Source organism: Corapipo altera, unplaced genomic scaffold (assembly GCF_003945725.1).
Source record: "Corapipo altera isolate COAL_440 unplaced genomic scaffold, ASM394572v1 23, whole genome shotgun sequence".
Lineage (NCBI taxonomy): Eukaryota > Metazoa > Chordata > Aves > Passeriformes > Pipridae > Corapipo > Corapipo altera.
The window spans coordinates 11,787,312-11,811,804 of record NW_020884878.1 but is presented as its reverse complement, the minus strand read 5'-3'; the positions used below and the strand labels follow the sequence as shown (position 1 = coordinate 11,811,804).

The 24,493-nt window shown below is 39.1% G+C and overlaps 1 protein-coding gene across 4 annotated transcripts in view; it reads right to left on the bottom strand.

The window, feature by feature from the left end:
- The window catches only part of CCDC88C (coiled-coil domain containing 88C), a 98,416-nt gene that overhangs the window by 23,764 nt on the left and 50,159 nt on the right, over positions 1–24,493 (bottom strand). For all 4 annotated transcript variants that reach the window (XM_027637858.1, XM_027637859.1, XM_027637861.1 and 1 more), the window contains exons 6-16: positions 23,466–23,549; positions 22,022–22,162; positions 21,144–21,328; positions 20,490–20,571; positions 19,904–20,062; positions 14,519–14,665; positions 12,047–12,191; positions 8,642–8,823; positions 5,010–5,147; positions 2,516–3,586; positions 180–307 (exon numbers count right to left, since the gene is read on the bottom strand). In XM_027637858.1, coding sequence (XP_027493659.1) covers positions 180–307; positions 2,516–3,586; positions 5,010–5,147; positions 8,642–8,823; positions 12,047–12,191; positions 14,519–14,665; positions 19,904–20,062; positions 20,490–20,571; positions 21,144–21,328; positions 22,022–22,162; positions 23,466–23,549 — 2,462 coding nt within the window. The remainder of the gene's footprint in view (positions 1–179; positions 308–2,515; positions 3,587–5,009; positions 5,148–8,641; positions 8,824–12,046; positions 12,192–14,518; positions 14,666–19,903; positions 20,063–20,489; positions 20,572–21,143; positions 21,329–22,021; positions 22,163–23,465; positions 23,550–24,493) is intronic.

Here is a 24,493-nt window from a genome sequence, read left to right as displayed (position 1 = left end):
TCCACCCAAGAAAACAATTTGCAAAACCTACAGTATACTGCTATGCCTCAGAAAAATGCGGTTTATATCCAAAATTGTTACAGGCAATTGGAATGAGACAGATGAGAACCAAAAAAGAAAGGCAAAGGGCTTGAGTTAGGCTGAGCTCAAAAGTGACTAGGAAAGTTCTGTTTCCTTACGTGTCATCATTGCCATTGTCATCCTCTAGTAGCAGCTCTTTGTTCAATCCTATCTTCTCCAGTTCCTGGCTCAGTTTGTCTAGCTCACTAGACAACTGTTGACTCTTCAGCTTCTCCAGGACCAAATCCTGTAACAGCACTAACATGATTAGTTGCTATGCAAAGGGTGGTGATAATTATCCAGCAATATATATTTTTTTTTAAAGTACTGAAAAAGTCATAGGATAAAATCCTAGTTTCAAGCAGGTCAGTTAAAATTCTTCATCAGTGACATATGAAAGCAGAATTAAACTGATTGCTTTTATTTATAGGTTACTTGAAATAAATCTGTAGAATGCTTCTTTTGGCCTTTGTCTCATTCACTGTACTGAATTACTTTGGCAAACGCTGGCATCATGCCCACCTGCCAAAAGAAGGAATTTGTGTGGGCCAGGAGACATCCCATCTTTGTGCCACAGAGAGATGTGTGCAGGGCAGGGGACACCAGCAGAGGGAGTTCCCACCTCTAAGCTAAGACAAAAAGCCCTGTCAGCACTGGCATATACACAGAGGAGCGACAGGACTTCAGGATGAAAGTTTCCTGAGATAATATGGCTAAGATGGTATTTTCAAGGGACTTGGTAACAGGGTCAACAGTGAATAGCACACTGAGTTTCTTAGATATGGTGAATTACTGCCCAAAATTTAAAAAGCATATTTACGTTGTAGTCCAAGAAACAGGACAGCTCTGGAGACTAGAGAGATTGGTCACTTATTCCGGTATCTACTGGTACAGTCTGGTTCCATTTGGGTTTCTTTGGGAAGAAACTTAAGCAGAATCTGACAAGGAAGTCATACAAGGGGGAGACTTGATGGAGTTTTAGCAGAAGGTATATTGGGACAGTGATTTGCTGTTATGCCAGTGAGTAGTCTGTGTGGAAATGGCCTGAGAAGACATAATATCAGCCTGCATTTCTGTAAGGAACAAATTATTTTTGGGGCATGGCTAAGTGCAAAGACCTCTACCATTCAAAATTCTCTGAAATACAAATGTACCATAGAGATCTACACTGCCCATGTTTTTTGCTTTAAGTTTTCTTAAACAATGCAGAAAGAAAGAACAACAAAGTTACTGAAGCACTGCAAGTAAAGAAAAAAAAGATCATCCTGAATATCAAACAGAAGCAAGAATAAAATCTTTAAAAATACTTGGTTAAACTGTAGGTATTGAACAGTTCTCTGATAGCACAAATTTAGCCATGCATTCATTCACATGGCAAGGGAAAAATGGTTTTAGGTCTGTGCCAGTCCAATGGTCTGTAAATAGGTCCTTTCAATATCCATGAGCTCCTTCTGCAGAATCTATAGAAAGTAACTAAGGAAAAGAAGACAGGTCTACACCACTGGAAATTTGCAAAAGCCTGAGAAGGGCAAGATTAAAAAGAAGCCTTCTCAGAAATGCTACTATTTGATTTATTTTTAAGGAAAGTTGGATATTAAGATATCTTGGGACTGTTTCAAATGTTTCTGATAAGACTTTATTTTATCCTTCTCAAAATTAAACTAATGCTTCAAAAACTAAAATAAAACTAATACTTCAAATAAGTAATTGCTTACTGCATTAGTCTTGCTAAATTTACTTATTTCACTGAGCTACTGCAGCACAATCCTTTTTCCTTTTAATGTTCTTTGACGGAAAACCTGTTTTTGGCAGGACATCAGCAGCTGGGACAGGCAATGAGAGCAAGTTGCAATAACCTGAATCTGCTCATATAATGAGTGTCAGGTTCTAGTACACACATCATTAGACTGCCAATGTCCTAATGCTCGGTATGGGAACAGAGCACTGCTAGTTGGCACACTCTCACTCGGCAGGGAAGCTTCTGGGGAAAAACACTGTAAGGAGCTGTAAAGCAGAAACCTGGTGCAGTTGTTACTGAAAGGGTTAGGTTGGCCATCTGGGATGGTTCTTGTCTGTCTCAGAACAGGGATGTCAATGGGTCCTCAACAAGTGCTCTAACTTCTAGGTTTGAGATTCAATCTCCCCTACTGAAGCTCTCATGTTAGCAAACAATTTTGTGGTCACAGGGTTAGAGAAAGTACCGAAGTCTTTGGTTTACAGACACCACATGGGAGCTGTGTTAAAACCTTATTCTGCATGAAAAAAGATGTCATTTTGAGACTGCGTTGAGGGCACAAAGCAGTACATTGCAGTTTTTGGCACGTTCCATTCCCCAAGGCAACACTATCCAGTGATGGCTGTTAAGGCTGTGAAGATCTCCTATGTCTCCCTCAAGTACCTCACAGGCCTGAAAAAAAAATAGCATCATACAACCCAGTAGAATTATTTTGCTTACCTCTCTCAGTGTAGCTAGTGTTCTCTTATCAATCGTAACTTGCTTTAGGAGATCTTTATTGTCCTTTTCAAATTCTTTCAACTTATTAGATGAATCTCTGAATCGAGCAATTTCTTTTTCTAGTGTCTTGTTTTCTTTCTCAGCAACTGCCAACTTTACTGTACTATCATCCAAAATAGCATCTTTCAGCTCCACTTGCTGCCAAAGCCGTTTCGTTTCTTTCTCTAGCATTTTTTTGTCTTTCTCAAGCTGAGACATTTCTTGTTCTAGGGCTTTGTTCTCCTTTTCTAACCTCTCTAGTCGTTTGGCAGAAACCTTTAGCTCCTCAAGGTTTCTCTGGAGGACCTGATTTTCACTCTCCATTCCCTGTACTTCTTTTTCTAACTCTTGGATCTTTTTATTGCTGTTCTCCACAATTTGCTGAAGTCTCTGGTTTTCAGAGTTGACACTCTGATAGCTTAGCTCCAGTCTCTCTGACTTCTTGTTCATTGCTTTTAACATTTCCACATTCTTTCTTAAGTCTTCTTTCTCCCTCTCCAAATCTTTATTTTCTGCTTCTATTTGTGCCATTTTTGTGCTGGTAAATCTCATGGTCTCCACCACTCTTCTAAGCTCCAGATTTTCTTCATCCAATTGCTTGTTGTCCCTTTCCAGGTCCCCAAGCCGGATGGAAATATTCTGCAGTGTGTCCAAGGATTTTCTTAGCTTCCTATTTTCCACTTCTAGATCTCCATTCTCCTGCTCAAGAACTTCCACTTTTTCTGTCACTATTTTCATCACTGCTGCCTTCTTTGTGAGCTGTTCATTCTCCCTCTCCAGCCGGTGGAGTTCTTTTTCCATTTCTTCCACTCTTTCCACTTTTTCTCTAACCTGGTCAAAATCCTTTTGCAATTGTTTCTTCTCAAATTCCAGCTTGCTCAGTTTGCTACTTGTCTCAGTAACTGTTTCATGAAGGATTTTGTTCTCTTTTTCAATATCTTTCACTCTTGCCTCGCTGCTCACTTGTGATCTTTGTCTCAGGGACAAGACGACTTGATTAAGGTGATCATTTTCTTGTTTAAGGTCCTGTATCTACATAAACAGTCATGAAAATGTTACTCATCTGCCTTAGAAATGCAGTACAAATTAGTCCTAAAGCAGACAAACCATATCCATTTAATCCAAGACAAATTTCTCAACAGTTTTCCCAGACTACAACCAAGAACCCAAACTACTGAAAAAACTTGTTACCTCTGGTAACCCATGATTTTGATAAATTGAAAATAGTGCTATACTCCTGCTACCAGCTAAGACAGCTGAGGAAGAAGGAGAAAGGAGATAGAAGACCTTCAAAGAACACTTGGAGAACATGCTTTCTTACAAATCATTCTTAATAAAGGTTATCTTTCTACCCAGGTTTACCTTCATCTTTGGGATCTGAAGACTGAAATTATCTTTGATGAAGTGTCAGAAAGCTCATTGAAAATGTAGAGCAGTTATAGATGTCATTAAGGACACGCTTTCTGTAAGGACAGTACATTTATCCCACTGGTCAAGTTTCAGCTAACGCAACTGTAATTTAGACTGCAATTTGTATTTGATTCTTATACCAGACAACAGCCACAGAAATCAAAAGTACCTACACTTGAAAAAATCCATATCTGCCCCTTTCTGACAATTGAGGATATTTCTGGTTTTACTTTCTGCCCTACCTTCGAAGCGTTTATTAATTGTTGCCACAGAGAGTTTATACTTGTTTTAACTGAAATGTAAGGCCTTGGTGGTTAAGTGCAGTTTCCCAGGGAGAAGTCTGGGTAAGAATCCTTCAAGATGAAAAGCACTACACAAATAAGACATTTTGCTATTTAATCTTCACCTCACAAAAACTTAGAGTAAATTTTAACACAGGTTGAGAATATTCAGACCAGTCTCTAATGATCTGTGTCTGTGTTTTCTTCATTAGTCAAATTAATACAGATGATACCTTGTACAAACCTGTAACAAGACAGTTTCCAGGCACTGCACATGAACTGCAGCACAGCAGTAAAAACTGAGGGGCATTTAAAATATTAATCCAGAAGACATAAATGCTTTCTCAGCATCTTTTTTAAACAGGGTAAAAAAGGCTGCGTGGTTAAAAAACCTCAACTGAACTGATCAGGTCATACAACTGGCAAAAGACCAATCTTCTACAACAAAATGGGGATTTATTTGCACATCCTAAAACCAGTTGGTATTCCATTTAGTAAGATCCAGGGGCTTTTTTCCTCAAAGAGGGAAGATCTGTCCTTATAAACAGGACAGATTCCCTTATGGTAACAAGAGCAGTAATCAGCAACACATGCTGGGCCTTTTCACTTGAAGAAGCCTTTAACCTATATTTGAACGAGTTCAACCTGCACTTAATAGTTCTCAAATTGCTCTATCTCCCTGAGAGAATCTCATGCTCTAAATGACATCATTAAATTACCACTACTGAGCATATGCTGTTAAATTATATTTGTGAAGTTTGCACCTGTCTGTCTTTGTCAGCTTTTAGAGTCTCCATGACGACTTGTAGCTGCTCTTTATCTTTTATCAGCTCCTCACTTAAGGTTTCCAAATCTTGATTACTTTGCTTCTCTTTTTCAATTTGATTTTGCAACTTCTCAATCTGTGTGGAGAGAACACAGCAAACCACATCATTCACAGTTTGACACAAGGACTGTTTGCACTTTTCAGTTATTTTGAAGACCAGAGAGATATGAGGTGGGGACTATGGCTAAAAGATTAAATCCTTCCCTTTTGCAGCTTGCCAGTCTCAGAGGAGGAAAGGGACTGTTTTGTTTTTCTCACAGTGCCAAGAATCTCCTTCATGCCTATTAAGATCAGAACATATAAGGTATAGCAGTAAAAAATGCTTCATTCACCTGCCTGCCTGAATGCCCTGTTGAGCTCCTGTCAGCAGTGATTAAGTTTCTGGTGCTCACCTTTCTGAGGGTCTTGCCTCCTCCTAGCCTCTCCATTACTGATGGTCTTACTCTATCAGTGAATGCAGAGAAAGTTATTAAGCCACTTCAGTGAGCAACAGCATTAAAAAAACCAAAACACCAACCTAAAACAGGAATGGAGGAAAAGCAGTAAAGCACTGGAGTTACCAAGTTTACCTTCCCTCTCCCTGTGCTCTGTTGGCCCTCTTTTCCCCAGTGGGTGACAATACTGGATTTGAACGATCTGTGAATAAGGCTCCAGTCCTACAATGAATGATGTTTTCATACTCACTCCTTTTTAAAGTTGTACTCGTAATGCACAAAGAAGCAATAACTCTTCAGCGTTTAGAACCCAGAGGCTCAGAGAGTTAGGCTAGGCTCCCCAAGTCAGGAAGTGTTCCCTTTTAAGCTTGTAAAGTACTGTGAGCACCTATAGCTCTGCACAAGTATCAGCTCATTTTTGTGTTGGTATTACGAATTCTGTCAACAGTGAAAATGTCAGTGAAAGAGGTATTAGACATAACTTAAAAGTGGGAAATAGCTGGAGGCCGGGCTCTGCCTATGTCAACATGCGCCTCATTATAGGAAGTGTTTAAACAAGCAGGGGCTGCCCAGATTGGAGATAAGGAGGGCTTAACTGTTAGAAATGTAACCATGCTGAGGTTCGTTGGTCTCAAAGGAGCTGTACAGGGAAAGCTAGAACAAACTCAGTAGCTCAGCAATAGCTGATCTTCATTTGCACTTCCCAGAAAACTGGAAGCAAGTAAGACATTACTGTTTACAGCTTATTTCAGTAAGTCAGAAAGGCAGAGAAAACAGACGGGTACTTGGACTGCTACTACTTGACTGCGCCCAAAAGGAAGGTTTTCTATTATTAGCTCCTCTGAAAACCTTGCAAGAAAGGAAAAAAAGATACATGTGACTTTTCCTTCATAACATCTCCTACTGTACTACCTGAATAATCCTATTTTGGTTACATGATGCTTCTAAGCACTAGATCAGTTAACAGACAACCATACTCGAAAAACAACTTTGGAAGTCCCAGATAGTGGATGAAGTCTCAGCCCAGTTAAACGGCTTTAGGGAGGCAAGATTTCACTATGGGTATCTCAGGAAAATTGCAAAAAAACCCCTAAGGGCACACAACATTTAAGAAAATCACTTCTTTATCTTTTGTCCTCTGACTTATACATGCTTGACTTTAACAGTCCTCAAGAACTGTTACACTTTCCCCTGCCTACTGTAGTAACCATTTTGCAGTGAATTGCAGAGACTTTGCCTATTATTTTCCCTTTCCCCTTTGCACACCCTGTTGTGGACATGGGTACCCTCTAATTGAGAGGATACATGTGTGAGAGAAGTAAAAAACGTATTTCAGAAAGGCAAGATTAAAACAAATTCAAACATCTCAAATCAAGATTATTTTACATATGATGCATCAGGTCTCTGTAAACTGACACTCATTGTCTTGCACAGACAGAATGCTGTCTACCAATTTTTTTTCCAAAATTTTCCTGAATGGGAGGTGAAGTCCTTCAACTTGACTGGCCTGTGGTATTCAGTCAGCAGCTCCTATCATATTCTGTGTTTTTCTAGTGAAGATTTCAAGCATTTTACTTGCTCTTAACAATAGTATTTTTACCTGTCATTTTTTTCTTAATTGGTTTGATATATGTGGTGTCCTCCTTTCACCACACAGGCGTTCCTCACTACTGCTTCTTGTCTTATAGAACTGCCAGACCTGTAGGTGACCCCACCATGTCAGTGCATTCATCATCATCAAAAACATCAGACTAATTCTGGAATCACAACTGTTGGCACCAATACAGTGCCATAACGGGAGGTGCCCACAGGAATCTGCCTGGGGCAAAGCCAAAGGTTGACCACAGTTGTTCAAGTGACTTACATTGCTGTACACCACAGGTATCTGCTGAGTGCTTTCTATGCCTCAGTCTCAAATTTTAAGCATGTAAATTAGAGCAGGATTGAATTACTTATACCCAACAGGTCATAAATGGAAGTGTGGAAAGAAGATTACAGTGAACTGAACTTTTGCAGTTTTCCTTGTTCACAAAGGAATGACAAGAAGCAGAACTGGTCTCTACTTGGCAAATTAATCTCTACAGCAGATGGAATGATCCAGTGATGGATACCTGTTTTCCCTGGCAGAGAAATGGGCACTCTGCTTGTTACAATCTGGTAATCCACAACCAGTATTTCTCCCCTTGTCCTTTAAAGCATTCAGTTAGTTCATAGGTAAGCCAAACAGAACAGAAATCTTTGCATCAATGTCTCACACACACAGGTTACAGCAGTAATGGGAAAAGGAGAAATGAGCCTTATATTCTGGATAATTTATCAAATTGCGTGGAATGTGGAAAAATTTGACATGAAAATTGTTTTATACTTAGAGTAGCAAGTATTCTCTTTCCTCAGCAGCACTTGGCTCAATTAATCATACTTGAGGACTCAAGTTACTGGTCAGACATAAATAAGGATAGTAGCTGGAGGTGAACTGAGCAGTGCATTTCACAAGGACAAGCACTGAGCTGGCTTTTGAGCTAAATGTAATCACAGTTAATAACAGAGTGCAACATACATATATATAAGTAAATTTACAAAGTGATGACCTGCATGTTACAAAGACTAGAAGAAACAAGATCTTTGCAGAGAGAGAGACATGCATGAGAGAATTTATAACAGCCAAAAGGATAAGACAAAGAAAAAGCTGATCCAGGACTCTGGACAGCAAGAAAGACATTTAAAAAATAATAACCTGAATTCACCTGTGTGATTTATTTGACTTACATGGAAACATTATTAAAACTTTCAAAAACCAAAAGTAGTTCAATGTGACCAGATTCCTTGCCTAGTAGTGACTGCTGTAAGGCGACAAAATGGGACACAACAGTACAATCTGATGGGGCAAACAGGCACAAAACCCACTTTTGCTTACAATGATGTAAGTAAGTAGGCAGTGAAGCAGAAGGTGACAGAATACAACTATTAAAACTTAATTGCATTAGAATGCACTTAAATAGATGGGCCCAAAAAAATGCTCAGTCTTATGGGGAACATGGGTGAATTCCCTGCTATCCCTCATCATTCAGGAATGCTGTGCAGCCCTTCGTGCACTGTGTTTAAAAACAGAAGAGCTCTGTTCCTGTGAGCAAATTACCTTTTTGCTAAGCTGTTGATTTTCCTTTTCCAGTTCCACAAACTTTAGGCTGCTCTCTCTGGAGGTCAGGGATGCATCTCTCAGCTCTTGGATTGTGTTCTGCAAGCTCTGATTATCCTTCTCTAGCTTCAGTATGCGACTCGAAGCACATTCATTCAACTCAAACACAAAGGACTTTCTGGCTGTTAAAACATGAGAATCAGAAGGTGGCACTAATCAATTCACAAACATCTCCTTCCAAGGTGTATAAGATTCACTTGTAGGAAGATTACTGCAGTCAGATTCTTCTAATTTCAGCTTGACTGCTAAATAAACACTTCGTTAAAAACAGAACCCATTTTCACAGATAAACATTAAGACTTCTAATAAATAGGGTAGTATCTGAACAGACAACCATCTGAACATCTATAAAGTTACTTACTTTCCTAACTCTTCTTAAGTTTGTTTTAGTCATGTTAGCAGCATGTCTAACGTTAGTAGCAAAATATACTTTGATACCATCTCATATTTTCATCAGAGGAAATAAATTGAGGCAAAAAGTAAACCACTGCAAAGTGTTTGCTAAAACAGAAAGATCACAGAATCACAGAATATGCTGACTTGGAAGGGACCCACAAGGATCATTGAGTCCAACTCCTGGCCCTGCACAGGACCATCCTCAAGAGCCACACCGTGCACCTGAGAGCATTGTCTAAACACTTCTTGAACTCTGTCAGGCTTGGTGCTGTCACCACTTCCCTGGGGAGCCTGTTCCAGTGCCCAACCACCCTCTATGTGAAGAACCTCTTTCTAATATCCAACCTAAACCTCCCCTGACACAACTTCAGGCCATTCCCTCAGTCCTGTCACTGGTCACCAGAAACACCCCTCCTCTTCCACTCATGAGGAAGTTGTAGAGTACAATGAGGTCTCTCCTCAGTCTTCTCTTCTCCAGGCTGAACAGACCAAGTGCCCTTAGCTGCTCCTCATACAGCTTCGCCTCAAGGCCCTTCACCATCTTTGTTGTCCTCCTTTGGAAAAGAGCTAGTGAAAACTCAGGTATTCAATCATATTTAGACATGAAAAAATTCTTACAAAAGGAGAATTCCATTGCTTATCTTCACAGCTACTTCATCAAAAATATGCTGAATCAGGGAAGATAATTTAGTATCAGGTACCCAGGTACAGGACATCCAACAGAATGCTGATCAAAGAGGTGTCTTAAGTTGAAATTTCAGAACTGACAAAATTTATGCAAGTTTTACAACAGAGATGTTATTCTACTCTAAATGTTTGTAGATCAAAAGTCTCAGTACCTCTCAGCCTTAAAATCCACCACCCAAGCCTCACTGTACTGTTAATTTCTCTGCTCAGCATTTGAATAATTACAAGAGTAAACTTCTGTTTCCCATGGAATAATTGCTGCCCATCACCTCACATTTCACATGAAACTGACTTTAACATTGTCTTTAAGTCTAAGAAAATTAATGACTCCTAAATAATCAGCAGTATTACACACAGCACACTGAACACCTTAAACTGGCAAGTTTCTGAAATGGTAAAATCCTATTTGTCTCTTTCATAGACCATCAACTGGAGAATTTTGGTCAAGTGAAGACTCAAATAGTAAACATTAACTAAATACTCCAGTTAAGTTCTGTTCTGAAGCAAAGTCCATCTAAATTACTTTTTCCCATACTTATTTTTAAAATTATTTTGAATAAAATATTCCAAACAATCCAGTTAAATCTTCTGCTACCTCTCACCCTTGCAGACTCAACCTGAAATCCAAGAACAGGAGATTTTCCAAAAGGGCTTTCAAGTCTGGCTATATTTCTACAAACAAGCTGCTTTCAGAACAGCAACATGTATTGCAATGGAACTTCTTAAGGAGAATTATTGTAAAAGTAGAACAGGTATTTCCCTGAAATAACTTAAAAGCTTGAAGTTTAATGAGCTTTGTTTTTTAAATTTGGGCTTCCTTCACTACTTTTTTTTTTCTACTGAATATAAAAGTTTACTTATGTTCTCAGTTCCTCTTATTCTTTTTCTTTGGTTAATCAGAGTTTCTGGAGGTCCAGTGCTGAAACACTAAGCATCAGTGCTGTGAAGGAACCTCATCTTTTTCATGTTTTTTAAATCCCTCGAGCAAATTTTGAAAGTTATGTTTGACAGACATTAATAAATAAGAGGTAACAAAATAAAACTAGCATCCTTCTGCTACATCACTAGTGAAACCAAATCAAGAAGGGGGCAAAACTCGGTATTTTAAACAGGTCAGAAAATTTAATATTTTTACATTTTCCTGACATACTTTTTATCAAAATCTGTAAGCTTTGAGAGAACTGTGTTTTTGTCCCCCTGACTAATACAATAAGCAATATCCTTGATTACATATAAGAAGCAATAGAGTGCCATTCTCTTCTCAGGCTAATATAACCTGCTTTGCAAGATTATTATTTAGAAGTAACAATTAACTAGCCATTAATCTTAGTGAAGAGAATTAGGATCCTAGACAGCAAGATTTAAGAATTGGTGTCAGGCACACACTCAGTTGTTTTACAAAATAAAACTATTCTAGACAGTTTTACTGAAAACTTAACATCTCCTTACTTTAATTTATTCCTTTGTCTTCAAGTTAAACTGTTCCTGGTACACAAAGCCAAATATGCAAGTCTTAGTAGAAGTAAAGTGAGTACTCAATAAAAGCTGCATATTGAATTAAGGGGAAATAGCTTGTATTCCCTAAGGTCCATTTAGCATTGTTATTTAGGCAGCTATAATAGACAGAATGAATGTTAAACACAGAAACCAATGCTAAAACCTGTCTAGTGAAGAAAGAATTAGTTATGTTTGTGATAGTTACGGAAATCAAATCAACCATTCAAAGAAAAAAAATCAGTCAGTTATTTTAACTGTACACATTTTTCAGTATCTAGTAAAAATAAATGACTTCAGCATACACTACTTCCTGGGACTTAAAGACCAGTTAATTGTCTGTACTAATTGTACTAAAGAATACTAAAGATCACAGACTCCTCCCAACCACTCAGTTAGAAATATCCAGTGTGACATTTCTGCTGTGTCATTTGCAAAGCTTTATTTTTTTAAAATTATTATTTTACTTAAAAGTTACTCTCTCAGGAATGAACAAAAAGGAAAACATTTTGATGCTTTTATTATTATTATTTATATTATTATTTATATATTATTATTTTATTATTATTTTATTATTTTGATGCTTTACAGTGAAATAAAGTAGAGGAATATGTTTCAGAAGTTGCAGAAAACTACGATCAAAGTCAAGTGGCTGAGTGAGGGAAGTTCTCCAACCTTGGACTCAACTTCTGATCCCATCTTTAGTAAACCAACCTATCTATTCTGAAATAGACCACAAACACAACAGCTGCCCCAGCTGGTACTCACTGTCTGCAAGATCTGTGCTTTTAGATAGTTGTTCTAGTTCCCAGCCTAGGTGTGCAGACTCGTTCATGCTCTGTTTCTGTGCAATCTCCAAGACCATGTTCTCCTCCAGCAGCTCTTCAATTCTCTTCTTGTCCGTGTCCCGGTCCTGTGCAAGACACACATGAACAAAAATGCGCGTTCAGCTTATCTGTAAGATTCTGGGATAACAGCTACTTGCACAACATACACTGAGGGTACAAGAATCTCCTTAAACACTGTATTTTTACACTGAAATACATGTACAGCATTAAATGTTTGCTAAGGGCTACCATATATGCCACAGAATGCAGAGCAGAGGCAACCAAGTGGCCCTGTTTAGAGTCAGGGAGAGTGATGGCAATGAGAACCTACCAGGTGATGACAGGGCCAGTACAAGCCAGGACTAGTAAGGCAGGCTGGGTTCAAGCTGTCTCCAGAGCTAAGCTCTTCAAAAACATGTAACATCATGCACTGACATCCTGAAATCTCCGCAGATAGAACCTTGAATTCTCCTGAGCTTCAACTCATCGCATCAAATTTGGTTGCAGTCATATGGACTGGCAAGTAACATCTGCCTCATAATTTGCGTTTTAACTTCAGGAAACAGACCTGGAGAATTAATCTATTGTTGCTTCTTGTGAACTATTTGGGCCGTTCGCATTTGTGAGAGCTGAAGTGATGCCTTCCACTTCAGGAGAAAATTGTTCCCAAATTTTCAGACAGCATTACACAAAAATTCATCAAGTCACTCAGAAAAGCATCGTTCAAAATCTTCATCCACTTTGGAAAAGCTGAGTGTGACATAAGCCTTTTAATGCCCTGAATCATAACATCACAGAATGGCTTGGGGTGGAAGGGACCTTAAAGATCATCTTGTTCCAACCCCCCCTGCCATGGGAAGGGACAATTCCCACTAGACCACACTGTTCGAAGACCCATCCAACCTGGTCTTGAGCACTTTTAGGGATAGGGCATGTACAACTTCTCTGGGCAACTTATTCTGGTGCCTCATCACTCTCACAGTAATGTATTTCTTCCTAACATGTAATCTAAACCTACCCTCTTTCAGTTTGAAGCCATTCCCCCTTGCCCTGTCACTATATGCCCTTTTAAAAAGTCCCTCTCCCTCTTTCTTGTAGGCTCCCTTCAGGTACTGGTGGTCATAGTTAGGTAACCCTGGAGCCTTTGCTTCTCTAGGTTGAACAAACCCAACTTCCCCAGCCTTCCCTCACAGCAGAAGTGCTTCATCCCTCTAATCAACTTGGTGTCCCTTCCCTGGACTTGTTCCAACACGTCTATGTCCTTCCTGTGCTGCTGGATCCAGAGCTGGATGTAGCACTCCAGGTGGGGTCTCACCAGAAGGAAGAACCCCCTCCCTTGACCTGCTGGCCTCACTGCTTTTGATGCAGCCCAGGACACATTTGGCTTTCTGGGCTGCAAGTGCACACGGCCAGCTCATGTCCAGCCTCTCATTCACCAGCACCCTTCTCAGCAGGGCTGCTCTCTATCCCTTTATCCCCCAGCCTGGACCGATATCGGGGGTTGCCCCGACCCAGGTGCAGCACCTGGCACTTGGTCTTGTTAAACCGCATGAGAATCCCTTGGCCTACTTCTCAAGCTTGTCCAGGTCCCTCTGGATGGCATCCTGTCCTTCAGGAGAGTGAACTGCACCACTCAGCTTGGTGTCATCTGCAAATTTGCTGACAGTGCACTCGATCCCTTTATCTAAATCATTAAAGAAGATATTTAATAACACTGGTCCCAGTATGGACCCCTGAAGGACACCACTTGTAACTGAAGTCCATTTGGATTAAAACATTAACCCCACACAGCATCCTCAACATCTTTGTAAGGAGAGAGAAGGACTTAACTAAAATACAAGAGATGAAATAGTATTTACTACTTCTAGTGGCATTATAAAATCCAGTGTTACTTTTCTTTGTAGACAATAATCTCCCACTTCTTACTTTTCTTTGTCATGAAGCAATAAGTCATATCTCTGATTTACATAGAAAGACATTTTTGAATTTTAGGTCTTTGACACTTGGTAGTGTGTTGTTAAAGACTCTGTAATGGCTGGGGATTTTGTTTCCAACAAGAAAGATCATTTACTACAGTAGATTTCATTTCCTACATCTAAGAGATTTCTACTTAACTAACAGATTTTAGTATCTCCATTATCAATACGTACAAAAGCAATCTGTATTTTAAAATTCTGATGTACCTTCCCCGCATAAAATTAAATTCAGTCTCACACAAAGTAGTACTGGTAATTTTTACACTGTTAACATTGTAATATTTCAAGAATTCACATACACAGGTCTAATCTAAAAAACTCTTTAAAAGCGCTGCTGATTTATTTGCCTGTCCCCACCGGTTTCTGTGACTTGATTCTGTAACCTAGCATAAAAACAGAAGTTCAAAAATTAGCATAATGAAAAAGAAAGTGCATACCAGCTCTACATCATGAAGTTTGGATTTCAACTGCAAATTTTCCTTCTCTAATTCATGCAGTTTATCACCACGAGCTCTTGCCAATGTTAGCTGTTCTTCTAGCATGGCCTTTGTTTCAATTAATACAATGTTATCCTCTCTTAATTCCTAGGGAAAAAAGCAACAATGTTAATTTCTTACTTAATTTTCGTAACTAAGTGATTTTCATAAACTGACATTGCAAAACGCAAGAAAGAAATCTGACATGTTTCTCTGTTTCATAAAGATTTTTACCTGATATTGTAATGGGAGATGATAGCATGTTTCATTAACTGTGGACCATTAATGCAGGTAAATCTTTCTTGTTGGTTTTTTTCCTGAATTTTAGAAGTTTAATGGAGTTCCTTTTGCTTTATATGCGGCTAGATCAAGAGGTGCACCAAAGAGATTTAAGACACAGAAGAGCAGCTATTCAATTCCAATTCCACTGGTACAGTACTAACTGTTCAGCCAACTTATTGTAGTCCCCTGTTTACTCTGCTTCAAAATAAATTATTTACTTACAAGGGATGCTACAGTGTATTCAAAACATGTTGGGGAACATTATCCATCAACACATATGACACCCACATTCCTGTTTCAGTACACTGCCATGTAAATGTCTAAATAAGGTTCCTCTCTCTCTCAGGAACAGAATTTTAGTTCACTTGAACAGAGGAAGTTGTTTTATATTTAACACTCCCTGCCATTTCCCTGCTAAACACATGAGCGTTAACTGCACAAGCCATGTTGCTTACTCATTAGAGCTTTTGGATATGGTTTTACTCAGTAAAAGTTTGATTTATTATTTTACTGCAGTCACAGCATTGGAAAGAAGTTAATTATATCACACTCTAAAGTTTCCTTGCAAACAACAAATAAAACTCTGTGCATTCAAGTATCTTATCTCTGGAAACATGAAATATCCAAAGCATAAGATCCCACCATGTATTCTTGGTCATGTTTTAAATACATGTATCAAATACATCTTATTTCAAACTACAATACTCCATGGCTAGCTTTTATTTTTGTTGATTCTCAGATAAGTATTGAGTCCAAGACAAATGTTCTACGGCAGGAACACACCAGCATTTAAAAGATTAAATGGATACAGTAAGGACTTTTCCCAAGAAGAGTTACAACCAGGCAAAAAGCAGATTATTTCATTCTCTAAAGAAACTTCCTTTTGTCGTTCACTCCCTCCTCTACCTATCCCTTTTGCTACTCCAATGAAATATGCAAAAGCATAAAATGTGCAAAGAGACAAAACACTTGACAAGTTTGTTCCCGTTAAAGTATCTTCAAAATGTAATGTCTCTGCTGACACCAGTGTTCATGTCTGCTCTCTCAGACCACAAACATCCAAACCAAGTAGATTCCTCAAAGATCATCAGGCATGAGTAAATCACTTTCGCTGCTTAGTCAGCAAGTACCTTCTCATTTTTTTGGGATACAATCAACCTTAAGAAGATTTTTGAGGCTCTGTTATCAAAAAAAAAACCAAACAAAAAAAACAACCAAGAAAAAGGGAAAGGATAGATGTAAAGAACAAGTTAACAGTGTCTGATGACAGTCACTCCCCCTGCCTTTTGATACCACAGGAGGTTATGATTTAAAACCCTTTCATGGCCAGTAATCTCAGTTTTTTGTTGCACCTTGATTGTATATGGTATAATGTGGAAAGTCTACTTTATGCAGAACCACACTGTCCTTAATCTCTCAGTGGGTCAGCTACCAAGTTGCAAATCATGAGAGAAAAAGTTTCCCTACTACAGTAGCATTTAAAGGACAAATATGTTAGTGCTTGTGAAGAGGTTCATCTTCAATTAAAATGTCTGAGTATGCAAGTAACTAAAATAACAACAATACTGAAACACTACTGTTACGGAATCTGCATTTTGGGCCAAGTCTGATCTAAAGTGACCCTGGGTCACTTTAGGGTGGGCAAACTTAAAAGGCTGACACTAAACAGATGACAGACCAGAGGAAGTACATGGCACAGAAACTGCTGGGTGTTATGTAAGCTGTCAGAATACCTGTAATGAAACAGCAATGTGCCAAGAGTTTACTTTGCTAGATCATCACACTCAATCTGGACCACAGCCCTAAGAAGTAAGGTGGTGTCTTACCGCAAAACCATGACCTCAGAACTACCCATAAAACTGCCTACCAAGAAAGAACCAGTCATTTTATTGTCTCATCAAGAGTCAAGCTACGTGCCAAGTACATATACATATCCAGGCTCTGGTACAAACCACACATCAGTGGGAGCCGCAGCACATGGAAGACTGAAGCACTTCCCACTGAGCACCCAGGATGGGCGGTCATGCCAGTTCAAAGCAGTTCTGATGAAATCTTAAATTAGTAACCTGGTGGAAATGCCTGCTATGACAACTTCAACATTGCTCACTCACAGATCACCATGATCTGAGGTTGTCTTAATATCGGAAAGTCCATATAATTTAAATAATTAGTCCATGGGAGCTTTGTAGAGTTACAGCTCAAGGCCTGGAAAGTAAAGCTGTCCTAACTAAAACATGTCAGCACTAACAACTCCCAGAAGTTGATGGGATAACACAGTTGACCTAAAAATGTATCTGGCTACAAATCACACTTGTTAGACTATCAGCAGGTAGTGGTCATGGTGTTGCTTCTGCTGGAATTAAGTTTTTTTTTTAATTTAATTAACAAATTCACCAACATTATTTTGTAACTCTAAGTTAATTTTTAAATCAGCAACAAAATCAATTCAGCTGTGGATTTTTTTTAATACACTGAATATAATTCTGCTTTTCCAGTTTTTAAAATAAATTACATATTGTGGTTTGATGCCCTATCAGCTGTAACTTGAAATAGCTTGAAGAATGTGCATTGTGCATTCAGATGGTTACAATTACCTGGAGGTAAGCGGTTGCACAATCAGAGTGTGTGCTACTGGAAAACATTTTCAGAAACTAAAGAAGCAATGAGATTGTTTAAATCTGAAAACAGAGAATTTGCACATGCATCCAGACCTAGTTCAACCCCTGACTTGAGGCAGTTCAGAAGCTGTCTCTACTAAGCTCTGACAGTTAACATCTTGTGACAATCAAACATTGCCTTCAACAGCCATACGAAAACATACAAGTGATGCTTTTGCTTTTGTTTTGTTTTTCTTTTTAATTCACAGAGATTCCTCACATCATCCTGCACAGAAACTTGATTATGGTAAGAAGGAGGAAGATAGGGCAAGGCAACTGGCTTTAGAAAATAATCTAATCTCCCGGAGCAGCACAAGGTTCAATGGAGAGGAATGCCAGAAGGGAACTTTACACTGCAGAGAAGCACTTCCTTGGAGGAGGCCCTGTGTTAAGCCTGCTCCTTAACATTCACAGTTGCGACCTCATTAAGCCACCCCAGCAGAAAGGCTCCAGAGCACGTTCATCTCCACGTTCCTTGAATGATGGTCCAACTAAAATGTTATTCCTGAACAATCTGTCAAGACATCCAGAGAAGGAAAACAAAACACATGCCTAAATGTATTACATTGACATAAACCTTGACTTGAACCTTTTGCACTTCTCCTGCAATAGGAGGAAGGAAAAAAGATTTTAAGTGGTCATTTAATAGCTTTCTGCATTGATGCACAACAGTAAACCCACTTTTTCTTCTCACTTGCTGATTTGGCACTGCTTATTAACAACCTTGTCAAGACCCTATGAGCCCTAAGGTATCACACAGGGTTGACAATTCTCTCCCTGATCCTACTGGAGGGGTAGTGAATGAGTGGTTGTGTGGGGTTTGGTTGCCAGCTGGGGTTAAACCACAACAGTATTCCAGAGAGGTATCCCTGGAGAGCCAGGTCTCACCTCTGATGTTCAATAGTTTCACCAAAAACGGACAGGGTAGAAAAGGGAGCAAGGAAAGCCAGAAGAATTTGAAACTGAAGGACTCTTTACTGAACGCTGTGCTAAGCAAGATCAGTATGCAAACAGCAGTGCATGAATCCGCTGCCTCTAGGACAAGCAAGGAGGTTGAGAACTCAAGAACACAAATAGTTACTCCCCTGATCTCAGACGAAGACGACACTAAAAGTCCCTCTCCTAGCTCCAGCTAAATTATCTGAGCAGCAGGTAGAAGCTTGGTATCTCCAGTGCACAGTCAAAAGGTAACAGCCAGGATGGCATGCTGATAGCTGGTGTGCCAGGACTTATTTGCCAGTTCGAGGGAGGAAAATAGAGAGAGACAGGGTTTCATACCTCCTAACATAAACTGGGAATTATTGAGAGGCAAGACAGGCTTTCGTAGTCTATTTACTACATTTAATAACCATCCATTTTAGTGAACCTATTCATAAGAAGCAGCAGCTAGCTGGACCCTTAGGTTAGAGAGGGAAAAGAAAAAAACCACCTACAAAGTAGAGTTTATAGAGCAGAAAAATAAGGTCTGTGTTCTCAGCCAGAGGCCTGGTAACATCACTCTTCTCCCTCAGACCTCGGATTTTATCTAATTTTATAGGGAGGCTGTCAATCACTGAACCTCTCCATTTGTTCAGCAAGTCTGGATATTTATTTGACTTTGGTTGAAGTGCTATGTATGTGTATTATTGAGGGGTTTGGTGTGAATGTCTCAAAGAACTGAAAGAACAGGAAGTAAGAGCAGTCTGACCTAAATTTAAGGTCAGCCATGCTGTAAGCAATAAGTTGGGCTAGATGATCTCCAAGGTCCTTTCCAACATAATTCAGTTAATAATTCCAGGATGGGCATAGCTGCAGGTGACTAAGCTGAGTAACTGACATTACTATTGGAACAAAGCCATACATTTCTCATTGACATACCCCACTCATGGCACTAGGGAAGACCCAAATTTTCTCTCCCTTCTACCCCAAGCAACAGTTGCAAAAAGGGGTGGCTAGCATTTGTCATCTGAGATAATCCTTAAAAATGCCATTTTAATAACAATTGCATCTGTTACAAATCCCCTAAGGAAAAACACCCAGACATTCATTTAGCTAATTTATACATGACATTTAAAATGTTGGTCAAAGGAACAACTCTGGAACACAGGGAATTTACCTAAAGCTAAGCTAAAGATCTGGACTCTCTAGAAAAAGCATCCACAAAAAGGTCTATCTTGTTTAGCCACATAATGCTAAACTAAGCAGTTCTTTAAAACTAATGAGTATTTGTTTTGTGTGCATCAAGTTCCTCCTCTACCGAAAGAAGTTTTAATGTTGCTCATCAACAGGTATGATGTATGTTATGAAATTTCTACTTGCTCTGATGTTCTGCTACGGTCAGCTCAATAACAAATGACACATGAATAGTAACAACAAAAGCCAAACATTAAGGATTACTCAGCAAATCTTTCTCCTAATTTTCACTTGCCTCCATGCGAGCTTTGTAAAAATCCACATCATGAAGTTTCTCTTTGCACCGAACCAGTTCCATCTCAAGTCTCTCCACACGGTTTGCCCTCTCTCTCAGAGAGTCAAGCTCATCTCTGTATGCTCGGGCAGAGCGAGCATCTGAGGCAAGGTGGATATTCTGTGAGAAGTGAGGAACAAACAGGGAGAAAAATCTTCATTAACACTTTTAAACATGTATTTTAAACTGTAACTTTTTGCATTTACCTACTAAGTGTAGACAAACAGAGTTCTCCTCGTTAAGGAATAAGAGAATTCTCCTACTATCAGTAAATGCTCTACAAGACAGAGAGGTTCTTCAGCCTATTGGACCTCTGACATTACTAATGCCTGATGCTGCATAAGCTTCAGGCATTACTAGGCTATTTGCAAGGTGAGCAGATGAGACTGCTCTCAACAGTTAAGTGGAAAGCATAGCACTGCTATGCCATAGCCATAATCATCAAACAGCTTGCTGGAATACCTTGATTTCTTCATTAAAAAATCAGCATAGTAGTATTTTTAGCCTCACACTGAAATGGGACTTTATTAAACAGCATCCATCTTACCTCTTGTTTTACTTTTTGCAGCTCTAGGGTGAGCTGCTCAACTTCATGTTTAGAATCTGCAAGCTGCTCAGACTTCTCCTCCCTGAAAAGATTAGAAAAATCTTAGTAAGTAGTTGTTTTTCTTTCCTAAAACAATATTGATTATATGGAGGCTGCTAGGAATCTGTAGAGGAAGATAAAAATCTCCCAGCATATTCTGAACACAGAGCTTCTTTGTCATGACAACGTCATCATTTCCTTATGATTCCATATGCATATCATGGATCTGAGTTTGCAACTCTAATTTTATAGTAAGTTCCTCTGTTTAAATCTCATTGGTGCTACTGCTGTCATAACTAGCTCCACTGGCCTTTGGACTTTCCACTAGAACTGAGAAAGTAGAGTTAGCAGTTGGCATTTTGAAGGGGGGAAGAGATGACACAAAAAGAAGAATGGAAGTAGCCATCACTCTCTGTTTAAAGACCAATTAAGAAAGAAGAAAAGATGGAACACACATACAAGTTTCCCACTGCTATGAATAAAAGATTTAAAGGATGTGATTCTGAGAGTTTCTGTGAAGGCCAGTGTATTGAAGTTGACAGGCACCTGCACTTTCAGGATGCATAAGACTCTATATAGAAGTCTCCCTAGAAGCACAAATCACTGGTGACTCACAGCTCCTGCCGGATTCTTCTCAATTTAGCCTTCGTGTCTGCCAGCTCAACTGTGAGGTGCTGCTTGTCTTCACTGGAAAGAGGGTTGGCTGGGTTTGGTGAAGAATCTGGACTTGGTGCTTTCAGAGGGCTTGGTGGTTGCTGAGACTGCAGATAATCTCTCTCTTGAGTGAGATCTACAATGACCTGGAAATACAGAAGATTATGTAGTGTCAAGAGATAACAGTGTATTTATACATTGTTTTAAAAATATCTAAAAATTATTTATAAATTTAGAATATTATTAGTCTGGCATTATACAGTATTCAAGTGATAGCCAGGAGTGAAGGTTACACAGAGAAGGAAAGGAATCTCCACTATGCTCAGTCCACTAAAACACTCCCTTTCCAATGCTCAAAATAAGTCTGCTTTTCTTGAAGAATTCATAAAAACCTGTAACAACTAACAGTTTTAACTAACAAAATCACAGTCAAAAGCATGACAGAAAATTAAAAGGCTAAAGGAGAGAAGAAGGCTCCTCCAGAAATCTGAAGGGAAAGGAACTGATGAATCAAAAACCCTAGAGAAGACAGTGGAGCCCATGATAGTAGATACCAGTGGCGAGACTAGAAAGCACTGGAAGATTAATGACTGAACAGACACGCAGAGACATTTGGTCTCTCCACTTCATGGAGAGACTGCGCTGCTCCCCTTCACCAGTCATTTCACCACATCTTAGTGTTTACACAAGAATCAATGGAAAAGTCAAAACACTTCTACAGATTTTCAGAGGTGTAGTAGAAAGGTGCAGAAGAAATAGAAACCCGCACAAACAAGACATAAAAGAAGGGAATCTGCTGCTTCTTGTGGGCTCTATATGGGAAAGATAAGCCATCGTACTTCTGTGCATTCGTCCCTCTCATCAATGAGCCTCTTGAGGTGGAAAACCATATTCCTGGAGAGAGACTCTAGTTCTTCTGGGGCCATATCTGGGAGCTCCAGCCACTGCAAGTCAAAGACGTTCTCCTGGTTGTGAGTCACCTAGGAAGGAGGAACAAAAAAGTGTGTCTTTTCACTGGTTGATTTGTAAATTTGTTTACTGTATATGCTGCATCCCTCAGATTCTTCTACTGATAAATTAAAAATCATATCACATTTCATCATACCTAGGCTGCAAATAACACACGCAACTGCCTTAACTGTAACATGACCCAGTAATTTTTGGCATTTAGATTTTTTTATAATTATTAAGTCTGATTTTTAAAAGTGACCAGACAAATATTATGATCAATAGCATGTGTGCTTGCATATTAGAAGTATGCAACTGTCTTACTGACCCTGAGGTGGCCACCACAGAGAAGGGACTGATCCTACACTGAACAGTTAGGTTGATGTGTCACTGAGTAGAATTCCTGCTTTCAAGAAATTTGCAATTTGCAGTTGATACAGCTGGGAGGAGCTGCATTTAGCAGAAATGTCTCTGGTTGCTGCTAGCAGTGTACCTTTTATCTGCTACCTTACCCAAACTGATTTCCTCTGAATCATTTAGCAGAAACATCAGGCAAGTCTATCAAGCTCAGTTAAAGACTGTTCCTGCTTTTGTCATAACCATGTGCTTAGTTCATCATGATTTTTTTTAATAAACTATTTTGTTAAGTGCTACGAATAAAGTTCCTGAATGCACTGACACCTGGCCACAGTCAGTGTCCATTCCCAGTGAGGGGATGCTTCCACATGGATGTCCTTTGGCTCTCCAAAGTAAGATGGCTCCTAACACCTACTTGTATTCTTTTCCTTCTACAGAAACCTTGGAAGTCCAAGAATGTTTGTTATTGGATCAAGCTTCTTTTTAAAAAGAGTGTATGTCCACTTTCAGCTGTAGAGTACACTTGTCAAGACCATCTAAGCTCAGAGGTCACTGTCTGAAGCAAGTCATGGGGGAGCCTGTGTCTCACCTACCCCAAGGCTTGGGGACCAAGTGCTTACACTATCATGCAAGAGGCACTGCAGTTCCTAAGAGATACGTGGTTTTTGTAAATATTACACATGTATCCTTACAACAATTCCTTCTACATAGCCTATAACTGGCAAGCAAGGCATTTCATTTACCACTGCATCTCTTTAAAAGATCACTGCATCTCTTTAAAAGATCACTGAGCCAAGTAATGTTCTCAGCACTTATATCTTCTTCTTATAATCTGACTGCAGTAACATACTCAATCTTCCTTTTTTGTGAAGTTCATGAATCTATTGTGAAATTCCAAGCATTAAAGTTTCATAGTAAAAAAATCCTGTTAAGTCAAAGAAGGGAAAGATACAAAACAGACAATACTAAGAATCCCACCTCTTGTATGTGTGACACAATGGCAGCTTGGGTTTCAATATCCAGTTGTTTTATTCGTTCAATAAACTCTTCTTTTCTTTCACACTGTTAAAAGAAAGCATACCCTGAAATAGCACTATATACTCTAAAACTTACTGCATCATTTTCATTGAAATTAAAAAAAAAACCCCAAACACAAACTCAAACAAAACAAAACCTCCAACAACCCACACTTCTAACAACAGACTGTTCAAGATCTACTCTTTGTCACACTGGAAGGTATAACACTTCATTGCTCCATATGGAACATGAACCAAATTATGCAATAAATTATTTAAATTTTTATAGTCAGTACAATTAAGGCTAAGTTAAATGGTTGGGTTTGCTCTTTAAAAACAAGTTCAACATGCAATGAGATGAAGAGGTGGGGCAACAGCCAGAGGAAATCATCATGGCTTCATTAATGGAGCTGCACAAACGTAAACCTACATTTATATTGCATCATTTAACCTGCCTGCTTTGCTGTTTGTATTTTGCTCCGTTTTGGCAATGAAAAGAGATGCATCACCTTAGGTACTATTCACATCAATGCACAACGCTGCTTCTTGGACTAAATCAACATATGCTTTAGATAAAAAACGCGAAACATTCTGGATAAAAATGAGTGACGTATCAGACAAACAGATTTTAGTAAATCTTTTACTTAAGGTTTTAGGAGAGGCAGACATCTGCTATCTGTATATCTGTGATTGTGCACTAACAACATTATTGCCTCCTCGTAACAACACTGCATTGTGGATAAGTTAAGCATTAAAGGTTTTTTTTAAACTCATTTACAGTGTCCTTTTGGAGCCTGGTTCTGAATCTCAACCATTTCTTTCACTGGGAAGAACCAGTAAACAGGACTGAGGATGCACAGTAGCTTGCCAAAACAATTCTTTGTGCTGCAATGCAACACTAACATACTTCAGAGTGGCCATACATAGACAGTTTTACCCTGACATAATTGAACTGACATAGCTGAGCAGGGTAAGTATCCTAAGGCATGA